This window comes from Hyla sarda, assembly GCF_029499605.1.
Source record: "Hyla sarda isolate aHylSar1 chromosome 1 unlocalized genomic scaffold, aHylSar1.hap1 SUPER_1_unloc_4, whole genome shotgun sequence".
Taxonomy (NCBI): Eukaryota; Metazoa; Chordata; class Amphibia; order Anura; family Hylidae; genus Hyla; species Hyla sarda.
This window is the reverse complement of record NW_026607590.1, coordinates 903,860-923,811: the sequence shown is the minus strand read 5'-3', so window position 1 is coordinate 923,811 and position 19,952 is coordinate 903,860. Positions and strand designations below refer to the sequence as shown.

The following is a 19,952-nucleotide window of genomic DNA, read 5'->3' as shown; positions in this document are numbered from 1 at the left end:
CCTTTTACCCCTTGTAAAAATTCAAAAACTGGGTCTATTAACCACTTAGTCATGCGAGTGTAAAAATGAAGATTTTGAATTTTATACTTCACGCTGCTGCTATTCCTGTGAAACACCTAAAGGGTTAACACACTTACTGAATGTCATTTTGAATACTTTAAGGGGAGCAGTTTTTATAATGGGGTCATTTATGGGGTATTTTTTTTAATAAGAAAACCCTTCAAATCCACTTCAAACCTGAACTGGTCCATGAAAAATTCTGATTTTGAAAGTTTTGTGAAAAATTGCTGCTATACTTTGAAGCCCTCTGGTGTCTTCCAAAAGTAAAAACATGTCAACTTTATGATGCAAACATAAAGTAGACATATTGTATTTGTGAAGAAATATATAATTTATTTGGAATGTCTATTTTCCTTACAAGCAGAGAGCTTCTGTAACGCCGAGCGCTCCGGGTCCCGCTGCTTCCCCGGAGCGCTCGCGGTGTTACTCTGCTTGCAGCGCTCCGGTCGGCGCTGCTGACCGAGAGCGCTGCTACCCTGTCACCGGAGGGGATGCGATCCGCGGGACGGGACGTGCATGCCCATGCATCGATTACCGCGGTTTAAATAAAATTACCGTTAAGAACCGTTATCCACTCCCCCTTATCTCTGAACTGTTTGACCGTCTGCGGGGAGCGAAATTTTTTACCAAACTCGATCTAAGAGGGGCTTATAATCTTATCCGTATACGTGAAGGAGACGAGTGGAAAACTGCATTCAACACCCGTGACAGACATTTTGAGTATCTTGTCATGCCTTTCGGCCTTTGCAACGCCCCAGCAGTTTTCCAGGACTTTGACATGCTATATACTTGTGTAGTGGTCTACCTGGATGACATTCTTATTTTTTCTTCTAACCCTGAGGAACATCGCCTCCATGTCCGTCAGGTGTTACAGCGCCTACGCAAAAATCACCTTTACGCTAATATTGAAAAGTGTCTCTTTGAACGCAGTAGTCTACCTTTCTTGGGTTACATTGTGTCCAGCCAAGGCCTTCAAATGGATCCTGTCAAACTCTCTGCGGTTCTGGATTGGCCACGCCCCTCTGGATTGCGAGCTATCCAACGCTTCCTCGGGTTCGCTAATTACTAACGTCAATTTATTCCCCACTTCTCCACCATCGTTGCACCTATTGTAGCATTGACCAAAAAAGACGCGAACCCGAGGTCCTGGCCATCTATGGCGGAGGAGGCCTTTAATCTGCTCAAGGCTGCCTTCGCTTCTGCACCTGTTCTGTCCAGGCCTGACCCCTCGAAGCCTTTTATCCTTGAAGTAGATGCTTCTTCTGTTGGTGCCGGTGCCGTTTTAACTCAAAAGACCACTACTGGGAAAAATCGCACGTGTGGCTTTTTCTCCAAGACCTTCTCTCCTGCAGAAAAAAATTATTCGATTGGAGATCGTGAGCTTTTAGCTATTAAATTGGCACTCGAGGAGTGGAGACATCTTTTAGAAGGGTCCCGGCATCCCATCATCATTTACACGGACCATAAAAATGTATCGTATCTCCAGACTGCCCAGCGATTAAATCCTCGCCAAGCTAGAAGGACATTGTTTTTTGCCCGCTTCAATTTTGAAATTCATTTTCGTCCAGCCGACAAGAACGTTAGAGCTGACGCACTATCACGTTCCACCGATGTTTCCGAATCTGAAGCCCCTCCACAGCACACCATACCTCCTGAGTGTCTCATCTCCTCCGCTCCAACCACTCTTGTGCAAGTTCCTTCAGGGAAGACCTTTGTACCTCCACGCCTTCGCCACAAGATTCTTAAATGGGGTCATTCTTCTCTTTTGGCCGGACAAGCTGGTGTCAAGAAGTCGGAGCAGTTGATTTCCAGACACTATTGGTGGCCCACCTTGCAGAAGGATGTGACTGATTTTGTTCGGGCTTGTACCACCTGTGCCCGTGACAAGACTCCACGCCAGAAGCCGGCAGGTCTCCTCCTTCCTTTACATGTACCTGAACAGCCATGGTCCCATATTGGTATGGACTTCATCACCGATCTGCCACCTTCCCGCAATAATACAGTCATCTGGGTGGTCGTTGATCGTTTTTCTAAAATGGCTCATTTTGTTCCTTTGCCGGGTCTTCCTTCTGCGCCTCAATTGGCGAAACTATTTTTTCTTCATATTTTTCGCTTCCACGGGCTTCCCACGCACATCGTCTCAGACAGAGGCATCCAGTTTGTTTCTAAATTTTGGAGGGCACTCTGCAGTCAATTAAAAATCAAACTAAATTTTTCTTCTGCTTACCACCCTCAATCCAACGGTCAAGTGGAAAGAGTAAATCAGATACTTGGTGACTACCTGCGACATTTTGTCTCCTCTCGCCAAGACGATTGGATGGACCTCTTGCTCTGGGCTGAATTTTCGTACAATTTTAAAAACTCTGAGTCTTCTTCCAAATCCCCATTTTTTGTGGTGTACGGCCGTCAACCGCTTCCCCCCCTCCCTATCCCCACTTCCTCTGGGGTTCCTGCCGTTGATAAATTGACGCAAGATTTTTCTTCCATTTGGCGTGAGACTCAAAAGTCGCTTCTACTGGCCTCATCTCGAATGAAGGTGCATGCTGATAAAAAGAGAAGGGTTCCTCCGGTATTTTCCCCTGGTGACAAGGTATGGCTTTCTGCTAAGTATATTCGATTCCGTGTACCCAGTTACAAGTTGGGCCCCCGATTTTTAGGGCCTTTCAAAGTCAAAAAACAAATCAACCATGTCTCTTACCAACTTCATCTACCCTCCTCTCTCCGTATTCCTAACTCCTTCCATGTCTCTCTACTCAAACCTGTTGTTCTTAACCGCTATTCTCCCAAAGTCATTCTTCCTGCTCCTGTCTCTGGATCCTCTGATATCTTCTCTGTGAAAGAGATCCTCGCCTCCAGGGTTGTCCGAGGTAAAAGATTTTTTCTCGTTGATTGGGAGAATTTTGGCCCCGAAGAGAGGTCCTGGGAACCCGAGGTCAATATCCTTGACAAGGAACTCATTCGTAGATTTCTGGGTTCCAAAAAGAAGGGGAGACCCAAGGGGGGGGGGTACTGTAACGCCGAGCGCTCCGGGTCCCGCTGCTTCCCCAGAGCGCTCGCGGCGTTACTCTGCTTGCAGCGCTTCGGTCGGCGCTGCTGACCGAGAGCGCTGCTACCCTGTCACCGGAGGGGATGCGATCCGCGGGACGGGACGTGCCCGCTCACGGATCGCATCCCATGTCTCTTCTCACCTGCTCCGTCCTTCCTCTGTCCCTGCCTGGCGCACGGCACCGCTCTCTAGAGCGCGCGCGCGCCGGCTCTCTGAAATTTAAAGGGCCAGTGCACCGCTAATTGGTGCCTCGCCCAATCTAGTCCAATCACTGTTTTCCCTATAAAACATCACTTCCCCTTCCTGTCCCTGCCGGATCTTGTTGCTTAGTGCCTAGTGAAAGCGTTCCAGTGTGTCCTTGCCTGTGTTTCCAGAATCTCTGCTGTTGCCCCTGACTACGAACCTTGCCGCCTGCCCTGGCCTTTCTGCTACGTCTGACCTTGCCTTGCCTTGTCCTTTTGTACCGCGCCATCTCAGCCGCCAGAGAGGTTGAGTCGCTACTGGGAGGAACGACCTGGGGGTTACCTGCCGCAGCAAGTCCATCCCGCTTTGCGGCGGGCTCTGGTGAATACCAGTAAACCCTTAGACTCCGTTCCCCTGGTACGGCCCACGCCATCACCTCTCTGGTACAGAGGATCCACTTCCAGTGTCCTCACCCTCCGCCAACCCGGATCCTGACAGCTTCAAAGTTCGAAAAATGCTAAATTTAACATTTTTTCATTACATTCTGGAATTTTTCACCAAGAAATGATGCAAGTATCGACAAAAATTTACCACTAACATGAAGTAGAATATGTCACGAAAAAACAATCTTGGAATCAGAATAAAAAGGCAAAAGCATCCCAGAGTTATTAATGCTTAAAGTGACAGTTGTCAGATGTGCAAAAAAACGCTCTGGTCCTTAAGGTGAAAATTGGCCTGGTGTTTAAGGGGTTAAAGAATTCTGGATGAAGGTGGTTAGGATGATAGAAGGAAGGCTAGAATGGAAGGAAGGAGATAAACTAATATCTTAGTTATTAGGGGGAGAAAGAACGGAAGGAAGAAAGATGGACAAGATTCTAAGAGGGAAAGTGCAATTTGCAACAAGATTATTGGTGGCAGGAAAATGGATCTAAAGAAGAATCAAATATTGATGATCTTAAAGCTACAGTATGTAAGATGGTGAATTCTGAGTTCTTCTTTAAGGCTACAGTATGTAAGATGGTGAATTCTGAGTTCTCCTTTAAGGCTACAGTATGTAAGATGGTGAATTCTGAGTTCTCCTTTAAGGCTACAGTATGTAAGATGGTGAATTCTGAGTTCTCCTTTAAGGCTACAATATGTAAGATGATGAATTCTGAGTTCTCCTTTAAGGCTACAGTATGTAAGATGGTGGATTCTGAGTTCTGTTGGGCAGCTAAGGCCGGGTGCTTGGCTAAGTTCCACCTAATTTGGGATAGGTGGATTAAAGGTATGACGGAGAGAGAAAGATTGTGTCTGGTGGAGTCTTAGATAAAGGGATAAGGTGGAGTATTATTCTTCTTCATCCCTTCTGCCATGGGGGAGGGGGATAAGGGGGGGGATTATATATTTGTAAGGGGGGGGGGGTGTTCTCTCCGACCGAAGCCAGTAGTATCTATAAGATGGTATTATTGTCTTTTTTCTTTCTTTCCTCTCTGTTTGTTTTCCATTATGGATTTTCTTTCCTGCTTTTTGGCTCTCCCCCCCCCCCCCCCCCCCCCGCTTCCCTTCTCTCCGAGTTGGAATGAGAATCGAGTGGGTGAGAGCCCCGGCACTGGATCAAGTGGACCACGTGACGGAATTAAATGTGGTTTCCCTGATAAATTTTAAAAAAAATTAATAAATAAAAAAAAAGTTAAAATAGCTCTTCAAAGGTCCTCCCCGAAACTGCTGATCCTGGAGGGTGCATAATAGACCATCAGCAGTGGAGCACAAATAGTCAGGGAGGAGTGGGATGTGAAGGCGGGGGGAGGGGTATATAGGAAAAAATTTAAGAAATAGTGATAATTGACAAAGAAAAATGGAAATGTGATTTTATATGGAATGTATAATTGTTTAATTGTTGTTGAAATAAAAAACATAGATATATATATATATATCTGTCAACTATCCTGTGCACATTGTCAATATATATTACTCTAAATTGGCTTCTTTCCTGTGTGAATCCTTTGATGTCTGACAAGATGTGATTTATCAGCAAAACATTTTTCACATTCTGCACATGAAAATGGCTTTGCTCCTGTGTGAGTTCTTTGATGTACAACAAGGTCTGATTTCTGAATAAAACATTTTCCACATTCTGAACATGGAAAGGGCTTCTCTCCTGTGTGAGTTCTTTGATGTACAACAAGACCTGATTTAAAACAAAAACATTTCCCACATTCTGGACATGAAAATGGCTTCTCTCCTGTGTGAGTTCTTTGATGTACAACAAGGTCTGATTTCTGAGTAAAACATTTCCCACATTCTGCACATGAAAATGGCTTCTCCCCTGTGTGAGTTCTTTGATGTTTAATAAGATCTGATTTCTGAGCAAAACGTTTCCCACATTCTGCACATGAAAATGGCTTCTCCCCTGTGTGAGTTCTTTGATGTTCAACAAGATAGGATTTCTGGGTAAAAAGTTTCCCACACTCTGCACATGAAAATGGCTTCTCCTCTGTGTGAGATCTTTGATGTTTAACAAGACTTGATTTGTGAGAGAAACATTTCCCACATTCTGAACATAAAAATGGCTTCTCTCCTGTGTGAGTTCTTTGATAATGAACAAGATCTGATTTCTGAGTAAAACATTTCCCACATTCTGAACATGAAAATGGCTTCTCTCCTGTGTGAGTTCTTTGATGTACAACAAGGTCTGATTTCTGAGAAAAACATTTCCCACATTCTGCACATGAAAATGGCTTCTCCCCTGTGTGAGTTCTTTGATGTTTAACAAGATCTGATTTCTGAACAAAACATTTCCCACATTCTGCACATGAAAATGGCTTCTCCCCTGTGTGAGTTCTTTGATGTTCAACAAGATAGGATTTCTGGGCAAAATGTTTCCCACACTCTGCACATGAAAATGGCTTCTCCTCTGTGTGAGATATTTGATGTTTAACAAGACTTGATTTGTGAGAGAAACATTTCCCACATTCTGAACATAAAAATGGCTTCTCCTCTGTGTGAGTTCTTTGATGTTGAACAAGATTTGATTGAAGACTAAAACATTTTCCACATTCTGAACACGAGAATGGCTTCTCCCCTGTGTGAGTTATTTGATGTACAACAAGACCTGATTTAAAAGGAAAACATTTCCCACATTCTGAACATGAAAATGGCTTCTCTCCTGTGTGAGTTCTTTGATGATGAACAAGGTCTGATTTCTGACTAAAACATTTTCCACATTCTGAACATGAAAATGGCTTCTCTCCTGTGTGAGTTCTTTGATGTATAACAAGACCTGATTTAAAAGGAAAATATTTCCCACATTCTGAACATGAAAATGGCTTCTCCACTGTGTGAGTTATTTGATGTTTAACAAGATCTGATTTCTTAGTAAAACATTTCCCACATTCTGAGCATGAATATGGTTTCTTTCCTGTATGAGCTCGTTGATGTCCAACACCCCTTCTGTGACTTTTATTTTGCTGAACATCCTGTGATGAATGAGGAGACAGGACCTGTATATAAGGATGAGATGAGAGATCTTGGCTGTGAAGGGCTGAGGGTGTATCTGGGATAATGGAATGTTCTTCATATGTATCTTGTGTGATATCATCATCTGCTTTATAATCTGAAGATATAAGATTCTCCTCTGATCTCCTGCTACAAGAATCTGCAGAGAATAACACAGATTTTATTAATAATTGTGCCCATATTTATAGTCTTTTTAGTAGAACATTATAAGTGCAGCATGTGACATCATGGAACCTTCTCCCCGTCCTCCGGATAATAAATAGTTAATGTAGACATAATATAGGGTCTTCAGGTCACATACACCCCACTCCTGGACCCCATCACACTCCCATCCAGCAGCAATGAACAATCCATAGGGCACAAATCAGACGACAGCCGAGGCGGTTCAGAGCCCCCAGCAATACAGAAGTGCTGGGAAATATCCCAAATTATTCCTCTAGTCGTCTACATGGAAATCCTGCTGACTATATAAGATGGAGACAACAGAGACAATAAAAACAACAGCGCAAACAAGGACTTTAACCCCTTAATGACAATGGACATAAATGGACATCCTGGTGCGGCAGTACTTCGTCCACCATTAACCCCTCAGATACCTTGATCAATACAGATCACGGCACCTGTGGCAGCGCGGCGCTTGTAATCGCTGATCTGATACTCGCCGGCACGGAGGTCCCCTCACCTGCCTCCGCCGCTCTCCCGGGGTCTTATGCACTGATCTGCCTTCCAGCAGACCAGAGCAGACGATCGCTGATAATACTGACCATGTATAGCACTGAACAGCATTGGCAATCTAATGATTGCTATAGATAGTCCCCTATGGGGACATAAGGAGTTAAAAATAAAAGTTAAAAAACAAATTGAAAAATTCACCTTAATAAAAATTTTTATCACTATTTTCCCTTATTTTACTCAAAAAAGCATAACAAGTTAATAATTATGAAACATTTCGTATTGCTGTCTGCATAAATGTCCGATCTATCAAAATGTAAAGTTAATGATCCCGTGGGGTGAACAGCGTAAACTGAAAAAAGTACAAAAAAAGTACAAAAAAATTGCTGCTTTTTGGTCACATCACATTCACAAATTTTTTTTATTTATGAAAAAAGCGACTTAAAAGTCACATATACACAAAAGTGGAACTAAAATAAACTACAGGTCATGGTGCAAAGAATGAGCCCTCATACCGCCCCGTATACGGAAAAATGGAAAAGTTATAGGTGGTCAAAATAGGGAGACTGTCACGATTCGGCAGGCTGATGGTGGATCCTCTGTGTCAGCGAGGGATTGGCGTGGACCGTGCCGGTGGACCGGTTCTAAGTTGCTACTGGTTTTCACCAGAGCCCGCCGCAAAGCGGGATGGTCTTGCTGCGGCGGTAGCAACCAGGTCGTGTCCACCGGTAACGGCTCAACCTCACTGACTGCTGAGACTGGGGGTGGTACAGAATAGACAGAGGTGAGGTCAGACGTAGCAGAAGGTCAGGGCAGGTGGCAAGGTTCGTAGTCAAGGGCAACGGCAGAAGGTCTGGTAACACTGGTAAGGGCACTCACAAAACGCTTTCACTAGGCATTGAGGCAACAAGATCCGGCAAGGACAGGAAGGGGAAGTGGGTTTATATAACCCTGGAGCAGGGAAGCTAATAGACACTGATTGGGCCAGGCACCAATTAGTGGTGCACTGGTCCTTTAAATCTTAGAGAGCCGGCGCGCGCACGCGCCCTAGAGAGCGGAGCCGCTCGTGCCAGGACATGACAGCCGGGGAACGGGACAGGTGAGTAGATTGGGATGCGACCCGCGGGCGGGCGCATCCTGCTACATGGATCGCATCCCCGCCGGCAGTGACAGTGCAGCGCTCCCGATCAGCGGGTCTGACCGGGGCGCTGCAGAGAGAAGAACGCCGCAAGCGCTCCGGGGAGGAGCAGGGACCCGGAGCGCTCGGAGTAACAGAGACTAATTTAGTAAAAAAAATATATATATATAAGTTTGAGATTTTTTAAAAGCAGTACAATAATAGAAAAGTGTGTAATCGTAGGTGTAATTATAATCGTATTGACCCACAGAATAAAGAAAAATTTCATTTTTACCGTAAAGTGTACAGGGAGAAAATAAAACCTCCAAATCAGCAAAATTGTGGTTTTCATTAAAATCTCCTCACAAAAAAAATAATAATTTGGGTTTGCCGTACATTTTATGGTAAAATGAGGGTTCATGACAAAGTACAATTGGTCCCACAAAAAACAAGCCTCATATGGGTCTATGAATGTAAATATAAAAGAGTTAGGGATTTTTGAAGGCGAGGAGGAAAAAACGAAAACGCAAAAATAAAATTGGCCTGGTCCTTAAGGGGTTAAAGACAAAACGCATGCTCAGTATCAGTAAGGGCCACACTTTGAGACCACTGATCTAAAACATAATCCTACACAAGTAAAGGGATGTGTGCAGCTCACAACCAAGCGTCCGAGGTTTAATGCGGCTAAAAGATCGATCCCCACCGATCAAAAATATAAAAAAATATATGAAAAATGAACCCCACCTCGAGGATCCTGCCCTACTGGGTACACAATGAAAAATTATTGGAAATAGTTTATTTGAAAAAAAATGGAAATATTTATTAAAATACAATTCTAAATTTAAAAGAAAGAAAAACCCCATATACATAAAACATAATGATCAGAGAAATACTAGTTATATGTTGTAATTCTCTGCCATTGGGCCCTAATGGTAAAAGATAGAGAGATATAGCAGTGCCAGATGTCCGCACTCCTAAACAATTGGCACTGCTATATCTATTTATCTTTTACCATTAGGGCCCAATGGCAGAGAATTACAACATATAACGAGTATTTCTCTGATCATTATGTTTTATGTATATGGGGCTTTTCTTTCTTTTAAATTTATAATTGTGTTTTAATAAATATTTCCACATTTTTTCAAATAAACTATTTCCAATAAATTTTCATTGTGTACCCAGTAGGGCAGGATCCTCGAGGTGGGGTTCATTTTGCATATAAAACCTAATCCTGTCCGGTTGTAGAATCATCTTTGTCCCAGCTGAAGCACAGACCTGGCAGGACTAGTACTCCTCTGTGCTCACTCCTGTCCTATCAGACTGCAGCATGAAAGCAGAGAGGAGGGGCTTACAGAGCAGTCTGCAGTGATTGGATAAAGAGATCCAGCACAGCAGACCCAGGGAGGAAGTGAATGAATGGTGAGTGAGGGCGGGCTCAGTGCTTGCCTCAGACCCTCCTCTTCCTGAACAGTGGATGCCAGAATAGGTGAACAGCAGAACAAAGGGATTTGTGAGCCAAATACAGAAGATAAATAGACCTAGTGAGTAACATATATGAGCATTATTTTTTTCTGTAATTACTGCAGCTGTGACTGAGTAGAATCTGTGACTCTTCTCTGTATTTAGTGGTTACTACTCACCTGTGCAGTTACCTGTAGAAATGCCCTCCTGATACTGCTCATCACTGCTCACATCTGTCTCTTCTTCTTCTTTCTTTATGTCTGTAGCATTAATATAGAGCAGATCTCTCCCTGTAGGAATGTCCTCCTTATACTGTTCATCACAACTCACATCTGTCTCTTCTTCTTCCTTTAGGTCTGTAGCATTAATAGAGCTCAGATGTTTCCCTATAGGAATGTCCTCCTTATACTGCTCATCACCGCTCACATCTGTTTCCTCTTCTTTCTTTATGTCTGTAGCATTAATATAGATAAGATCTTTCCCTGTAGAAATGTCCTCCTTATACTGCTCATCACTGCTTACATATGTCTCTTGTTCTTCCTTTATGTCTGTAGCATTAATATAGATCATATCTTTCCCTGTAGGAATGTTCTCATTATACTGCTCATCACTGCTCACATCTGTTTCTTCTTCTTCTTTTATGTCTGTAGCATTAATATAGATGAGATCTTTCCCTGTAGTAATGTCCTCCATATTCTGTTCATCAAGAGGACGGGGACACCTCTCTGGTGCTGTTCTCTTACTGGATCTGACTGTAGGGAACACATACAGAGACTGAATTCATTCTTTACATACAAATAATGAGAGGACGTGTGTATATAGTCATGTCTATTACCTGGTGATGTGAGGGGCTGCTGATCCTCCATCATGACCTGATCCTTGTACTGATCCTTGTGTCCTTCTACATACTCCCACTCCTCCATGGAGAAATAGACCGCCACGTCCTGACCCCTTATAGGAACCTGTATTGTGAATAAACATTTAATTCTATACAATTCCAGGATGTTATATGGAGACATTTGAGGGGATATTCCTGCACATGATTTATCTTCTTGCTCTCGGATGATGAGGTGAATACTTGTCGGGGCAGATCCTCTATATTATGGTCACATGTCCCCAACTGACCGCATGTCTGATGGTCCAGCTGTCAGTTCAGCTCATTATACCCAAAGCGCCCGTCCCATGGAGTGTAAGGAGTTAAGTGATATTTCATAGTATCACTGCTCCCCTCCCCCGGGACTATATAGATGGCTGCTTACTGTCTGGCCCCTAAGGATAGAATTGGCAGTGCTGTGCGCACTTAACCCTAAATAGACTGGTTGTTCTTATCCCAGCGAGTAGAAGGGACAATACGCAGCTATCTGTATAGTGTGTGGCCCCAAAAAAGTTAAGTGGCAATGCATCACCACCATTTAACTCCTTCATTGCTGACTGGGCAGGAGGTATATAATGTATAGCCATGGGCCCAGCTCCGGAGCAGGAGACGCATCAAATCTGGCATATCTTCTGCTCTTGTGCAGGAAACCCCTTTCAGAGCAGGGACACCTGTCATTAAAGTGATAAGATTTGGAGGGGAGGGAGGCCGCTGCCAGTCTATGAAGCACAGTCAGGAGTTCAGCACGATTCATAGCCCCTAGGTCCTACCTGCTATCAGCATCTGGAACTCATTGCTAATGCCGGACATCACCAATGCCAAAAATCTATTTCCGGTAGCTCAGTGGAGCTGATAAGGACACCCACAGGGAAATAGCGGGGTCCCGGTCAGCTGAGAGAACGTGTGGAGGTCCCTAACCTCGCTCCACGCTGTCTGAACGACGCTCCAATCCTGCAGGCAGCCTCAGCATCTCAGCATTGATCAGTGTATGTAATCTATAGATTCCATGTAATAGTCTACTACAGGGACTAAAAAACTGGGAATAAGGTAAAAAGAACATTAACTTAATGTGAATAAGCCCCTCCCCTAATAAACGATTGAATGTTCCCCATTTACCAATTTGTTTAATTATAAAATAATGTAAACAAAAATAAACCTAAACATATGTGTAACCGCACGGTCAATGGCGTAAACGTAAAAAAATACAACTTCATGGACCAGAAAAAAATTCTTAAAAAGTGATCAAAGAGTCTCATCAAAACTAAAGTGTTTCCGATAAAAATTACAGATCACAGCGGAAAAAATTACTTTCATACATCCCCGTATACGGAATAATAAGAGAGTTATAGGGGACAAGGTAGGACAATCTGATACAGACTCTCTTTTGTACAAAAAGTTTGAATTGTTTTATATTTTAAAAATCATTTATCATTGTAATCGTTTGGACCTACAGAATAAAGAGAATTATTACCGTAATGTGCACTGCGTCCAAACAGAAGAACCCAGATTGTAAAAATTGCTTTTTTTTTTTTTCAATTTCACCCCACAATTAATATTTTTTTCACCATTGTTGCGGTAAAATGAGTGATGTCATTACAAAGTACAAATCTGTGGTGAAAAAACAACAAGAACAAGAAGCCTCATATGGGTTTATAAAGAGGAAATTGCAATCATTATGGCTTTTAGAAGGCGAGGAGAAAAACATTAAAAAGAGAAATCACTGTGTCCTTAAGGGGTTAAAACTCAAAACTGTCGAATCCTGAAGGGGTTAATAGTACAAAAACATGACAGTACTCCAGATGTGACCACACACATACCTCCACCTGCAGACTGTACAGGAGCCGTGTGCTTACAGGACCTGCATGATGTCACCATCATGTGATCAGTCACATGGAGGAGGAGTCACATGATCAGGAGCTCATCTGCTCAGTGTATGCAGGACTCTGCTGTCACATGACCATTATCACAGGTCCTTCAATCACAATATCTTCTATCCTGCGCTGCGGAGCTCCGCCCATTCCAGTCACATGATCCTCCCCACAGGTCCTTCCGCCACAGTCGCATCTTTACTGCTATACTTTGCCCCCAAATGTACTGGTCACATGATTGTGACATAATCACAGGTCCTACACCTCCAGCATGTAGCAGATACAGAGCAGGTCCTGGTGGGGCAGTCACTGCTGTTGTGTTGTGTGTGGAGATCTCTCAGAGCAGCAGCCCCTGATCATGTGACTCCTCCTCCATGTGACTGATCACATGACGGTGACATCATCGCAGGTCCTGTAAGCACACGGCTCCTCTACAGATACAGGTATGTGTGTGCGGTCACCATCAGATCAGGATTATTGGGGATGTTTGTTATTAACCCTTAAAGGGGTACTACGGTGCTTAGACATCTTATCCCCTATCCAAAGGATAGGGGATAAGATGCCTGATTGTGGGAGTCCGGCCGCTGGGGACCCCCGTGATCTTGCACGCGGCACCCCGTTTGTAATCAGTCCCTGGAGCGTGTCCCCTCTGGATCTGATTATCGGCGACCACAGGGCCGACGGCATGTGACGTCACACTCCACCCCTCAATTCAAGCCTATGGGAGGGGGCATGACAGCTAGCCCTGTGGTCGCCTGTAATCAGACCCGGAGCGAACACGCTACGGGGACTGATTACAAACGGGATGCCCCGTGCATGATCCCGGGCGTCCCCAGCGGCGGGACTCCTGCGATCAGGCATCTTATATAAGATGTCTAAGCACCGGAGTACCCCTTTAAGGACACGATGTATATTTACATTCTGTGCCCCATATGGGACTTTGAGGTGAGCTCAGGAGCTATAAGCAGCCAGGACTCACCACTAATGACGCTCATCGCCATTAACCCTTTAGATTCCATGATCAAAGTCGATTGCAGGATCTAATATTAGTAAAATGCAGTTGTTGGGGGGCGGAGTTTAGATCAGCTGAGATGACGGCCGGAGGGCCCCTTACCGTGCTCTGTGCTCAGATCGGTGCTCTAAGTATACAGACACCTCCACAGCCTGTATAAGCCGAGCACCGATAACACTGATCACTATGGCAGAGCGTTATTCAGGGTTTGTAATAGAAGCCCCTCCCCTAATACGTTTATATCCCATTTTTGTAATAAAATAATGTAGGTGGGCGTGGCTTAGACATGGCGCTGTGCGGTTGTTTTTCTAGGGAGCTCCGTGCCAACCAGCGGTTGTTTCCTGATTTCCTGTCTATACTGCCCCCCAGGGGATGTCTGGATGGTGAAGGTATCAGGTCACTTACCCGCCCATCCTGTCACCTGGTCAGTCTCTTTTCTCCGGGTATCAGCCACTTCTTCCATACAGGACTATGTAAGCATCAGGTTTTTTAAGTTTCTCCCGCGACCCTATTATTACTATAGACAGTGTTTCCAAACCATCGTGCCTCCAGCTGTTGTGAAACTACAACTCCCAGCATGCCCTGACAGCCAAATGCTGTAACAGCTGGAGGCACCCTGCTTGGTAAACACTGACTCCGGTGGTGGCCCAGACCCTGCGTGTGTAACGGTATATGATGCTCGGCCTCTGCTGCAGGTAATAGCAGGTTCTTCCGGGGGGACATATCACAATTCACATAAAATCCTGATGTAATTGTGATGTATATTGTGCCCCCTAGTGGACACATTTCTGTATTCTTCATTGGACAATGTCATATTGAATCCCTCTATTCTTCTCCCTGCTCTGATGAAGACGTTCTGAATACACCGCAGCCTCAGAGATTAGGAGAAATGGATTCACAACGTCTTCAGCAGAGCAGGGAGAGCGACCTCAGAAGACCTGGAGGACCAGAGCGCCACCACTGGACGGGAGAGGGGAGTGCGCTCTAGTCTCTTATTTTACAGCCCTCGGACAATGGATTTTGTTTTATAGAGAAATCTGAAAACTCCTATAATGTCTCCTCAGATGTTTCCCCAGATTATCTCCAGGAAATGGATTTTATTTCTCCATAGAATCTGGTGCGGTTTATCATCATCTCCTCTTCTTCCCTTCAGGTTTCTCCAATCCAGGATCCTCTGCTGATATCTTCTATATAAGAGAATTCTCCTGGATGACCCATCAACCATGGAGAGAGACAGGAACAAGATGGCCGACAGGATCATAAACCTCACCCTACAGATACTCTTCCGGCTTACTGGGGAGGTGAGGGATTCTGGGAGTGATGTCACATGACCTCATTCTTATCTATGTAATAACAGATGGATATGACTGGAGAGGTGAGGGATTCTGGGAGTGATGTCACGTGACCTCATTCTTATCTATGTAATAACAGATGGATATGACTGGAGAGGTGAGGGATTCTGGCAGTGATGTCACATGACCTCATTCTTATCTATGTAATAACAGATGGATATGACTGGAGAGGTGAGGGATTCTGGGAGTGATGTCACATGACCTCATTCTTATCTCTATAATAACAGATGGATATGACTGGAGAGGTGAGGGATTCTGGGAGTGATGTCACATGACCTTATTCTTATCTATGTAATCACAGATGGATATGACTAAAGAGGTGAGGGATTCTGGGAGTGATATCACATGACCTCATTCTTATCTATGTAATAACAGATGGATATGACTGGAGAGGTGAGGGATTCTGGGAGTGATGTCACATGACCTCATTCTTATCTATATAATAACAGATGGATATGACTGGAGAGGTGAGGGATTCTGGGAGTGATGTCACATGACCTCATGCTTATCTATATAATAACAGATGGATATGACCGGAAAGGTGAGGGATTCTGGGAGTGATGTCACATGACCTCATTCTTATCTATGTAATAACAGATGGATATGACCGGAGAGGTGAGGGATTCTGGGAGTGATGTCACATGACCTCATTCTTATCTATGTAATAACAGATGGATATGACTGGAGAGGTGAGGGATTCTGGGAGTGATGTCACATGACCTCATTCTTATCTATGTAATAACAGATGGATATGACTGGAGAGGTGAGGGATTCTGGGAGTGATGTCACATGACCTCATTCTTATCTATGTAATAACAGATGGATATGACTGGAGAGGTGAGGGATTCTGGGAGTGATGTCACATGACCTCATTCTTATCTATGTAATAACAGATGGATATGACCGGAGAGGTGAGGGATTCTGGGAGTGATGTCACATGACCTCATTCTTATCTATGTAATAACAGATGGATATGACCGGAGAGGTGAGGGATTCTGGGAGTGATGTCACATGACCTCATTCTTATCTATGTAATAACAGATGGATATGACTGGAGAGGTGAGGGATTCTGGGAGTGATGTCACATGACCTCATTCTTATCTATGTAATAACAGATGGATATGACTGGAGAGGTGAGGGATTCTGGGAGTGATGTCACATGACCTCATTCTTATCTATGTAATAACAGATGGATATGACTGGAGAGGTGAGGGATTCTGGGAGTGATGTCACATGACCTCATTCTTATCTATGTAATAACAGATGGATATGACCGGAGAGGTGAGGGATTCTGGGAGTGATGTCACATGACCTCATTCTTTTCTATGTAATAACAGATGGATATGACTGGAGAGGTGAGGGATTCAGGGAGTGATGTCACATGACCTCATTCTTATCTATGTAATAACAGATGGATATGATTGGAGAGGTGAGGGATTCTGGGAGTGATGTCACATGACCTCATTCTTATCTATGTAATAACAGATGGATATGACTGGAGAGGTGAGGGATTCTGGGAATGTATATAGTTATATTAATGTGTCTCTCCATACACAGGATTACACAGTAGTGAAGAAGTCCTCTAGTGAGCGCTGTCGGGCCCCTGTGTGTGAAGGATGGGGGAAGAACACTGAGCCCAATCCCGGGGCCCCCACCTCACTCCCTGATACATGAGGAAATGGATGAACAGAAGATCCGAGAACTCATCAACAAGATGATGGAGCTGCTGACTGGAGAGGTGACACTGCTGGGACATTAGACAGTAATGGAGGGGTCTGGTGATGACTGGAGAGGTGACACTGCTGGGACATTATACAGTAATGGAGGGGTCTGGTGATGACTGGAGAGGTGACACTGCTGGGACATTATACAGTAATGGAGGGGTCTGGTGATGACTGGAGAGGTGACCCTGATGGGACATTATACAGTAATGGAGGGGTCTGGTGATGACTGGAGAGGTGACCCTGCTGGGACATTATACAGTAATGGAGGGGTCTGGTGATGACTGGAGAGGTGACCCTGCTGGGACATTATACAGTAATGGAGGGGTCTGGTGATGACTGGAGAGGTGACACTGCTGGGACATTATACAGTAATGGAGGGGTCTGGTGATGACTGGAGAGGTGACACTGCTGGGACATTATACAGTAATGGAGGGGTCTGGTGATGACTGGAGAGGTGACACTGCTGGGACATTATACAGTAATGGAGGGGTCTGGTGATGACTGGAGAGGTGACACTGCTAGGACATTATACAGTAATGGAGGGGTCTGGTGATGACTGGAGAGGTGACACTGCTGGGACATTATACAGTAATGGAGGGGTCTGGTGATGACTGGAGAGGTGACACTGCTGGGACATTATACAGTAATGGAGGGGTCTGGTGATGACTGGAGAGGTGACACTGCTGGGACATTATACAGTAATGGAGGGGTCTGGTGATGACTGGAGAGGTGACACTGCTGGGACATTATACAGTAATGGAGGGGTCTGGTGATGACTGGAGAGGTGACACTGCTGGGACATTATACAGTAATGGAGGGGTCTGGTGATGACTGGAGAGGTGACACTGCTGGGACATTATACAATAATGGAGGGATCTGGTGATGACTGGAGAGGTGACACTGCTGGAACATTATACAGTAATGGAGGGGTCTGGTGATGACTGGAGAGGTGACACTGCTGGGACATTATACAGTAATGGAGGGGTCTGGTGATGACTGGAGAGGTGACACTGCTGGGACATTATACAGTAATGGAGGGGTCTGGTGATGACTGGAGAGGTGACACTGCTGGGAATGCTGGGACATTATACAGTAATGGAGGGGTCTGGTGATGACTGGAGAGGTGACACTGCTGGGACATTATACAGTAATGGAGGAGTCTGGTGATGACTGGAGAGGTGACACTGCTGGGAATGCTGGGACATTATACAGTAATGGAGGGGTCTGGTGATGACTGGAGAGGTGACACTGCTGGGACATTATACAGTAATGGAGGGGTCTGGTGATGACTGGAGAGGTGACACTGCTGGGACATTATACAGTAATGGAGGGGTCTGGTGATGACTGGAGAGGTGACACTGCTGGGACATTATACAGTAATGGAGGGGTCTGGTGATGACTGGAGAGGTGACACTGCTGGGACATTATACAGTAATGGAGGGGTCTGGTGATGACTGGAGAGGTGACACTGCTGGGACATTATACAGTAATAGAGGGGTCTGGTGATGACTGGAGAGGTGACACTGCTGGGACATTATACAGTAATGGAGGGGTCTGGTGATGACTGGAGAGGTGACACTGCTGGGACATTATACAGTAATGGAGGGGTCTGGTGATGACTGGAGAGGTGACACTGCTGGGAATGCTGGGACATTATACAGTAATGGAGGGGTCTGGTGATGACTGGAGAGGTGACACTGCTGGGACATTATACAGTAATGGAGGGGTCTGGTGATGACTGGAGAGGTGACACTGCTGGGACATTATACAGTAATGGAGGGGTCTGGTGATGACTGGAGAGGTGACACTGCTGGGACATTATACAGTAATGGAGGGGTCTGGTGATGACTGGAGAGGTGACACTGCTGGGACATTATACAGTAATGGAGGGGTCTGGTGATGACTGGAGAGGTGACTCTGCTGGGACATTATACAGTAATAGAGGGGTCTGGTGATGACTGGAGAGGTGACCCTGCTGGGACATTATACAGTAATAGAGGGGTCTGGTGATGACTGGAGAGATGACACTGCTGGGACATTATACAGTAATGGAGGGGTCTGGTGATGACTGGAGAGGTGACACTGCTGGGACATTATACAGTAATGGAGGGGTCTGGTGATGACTGGAGAGGTGACACTGCTGGGACATTATACAGTAATGGAGGGGTCTGGTGATGACTGGAGAGGTGACACTGCTGGGAATGCTGGGACATTATACAGTAATGGAGGGGTCTGGTGATGACTGGAGAGGTGACCCTGCTGGGACATTATACAGTAATGGAGGGGTCTGGTGATGACTGGAGAGGTGACACTGCTGGGACATTATACAGTAATAGAGGGGTCTGGTGATGACTGGAGAGGTGACACTGCTGGGACATTATACAGTAATGGAGGGGTCTGGTGATGACTGGAGAGGTGACACTGCTGGGACATTATACAGTAATGGAGGGTCTGGTGATGACTGGAGAGGTGACACTGCTGGGAATGCTGGGACATTATACAGTAATGGAGGGGTCTGGTGATGACTGGAGAGGTGACACTGCTGGGAATGCTGGGACATTATACAGTAACACCACTGGAGGGGTCGGGGTGATGACTGTATCATTATGTGTCAGGTTCCTATAAGGTGTCAGGACGTGGCGGTCTATTTCTCCATGGAGGAGTGGGAGTATGTAGAAGGACACAAGGATCAGTACAAGGATCAGGTCATGATGGAGGATCAGCAGCCCCTCACATCACCAGGTAATAGACATGACTATATACACACGTCCTCTCATTATTTGTATGTAAAGAATGAATTCAGTCTCTGTATGTGTTCCCTACAGTCAGATCCAGTAAGAGAACAGCACCAGAGAGGTGTCCCCGTCCTCTTCTTCCACAGGATGATCAGGTAGATGGAGATATTCCCTATGATCTGTAGAAGGGCTGTGAAGCTCTTGTGGTCAGTCTCCTCACCCTCCATGACTCCTCATCTCCTGCTCATCTATAACATCCCACGTGACTTCTCCTACTGTCTGATGACTTTTACAATATTTATTTCACATCTTATGGATCAGGGTGAAGATCCGAACAATATTAATGCTCC

General features: G+C 45.0%; 2 protein-coding genes across 2 annotated transcripts in view; one reads left to right on the top strand and one right to left on the bottom strand.

The window, feature by feature from the left end:
• Positions 1–19,952, top strand: part of LOC130298197 (oocyte zinc finger protein XlCOF7.1-like) — a 286,423-nt gene that overhangs the window by 60,059 nt on the left and 206,412 nt on the right. The gene's annotated exons all lie outside the window — the stretch shown is intronic.
• LOC130298184 (oocyte zinc finger protein XlCOF6-like) lies at positions 5,153–10,719 on the bottom strand. The gene is made up of 2 exons (XM_056551093.1): positions 10,217–10,719; positions 5,153–6,926 (listed from the first exon to the last, which is right to left on the bottom strand). Exons 1-2 carry the CDS (start codon positions 10,605–10,607, stop codon positions 5,245–5,247), a joined length of 2,073 nt encoding a protein of 690 aa, XP_056407068.1. The 5' UTR covers positions 10,608–10,719; the 3' UTR covers positions 5,153–5,244.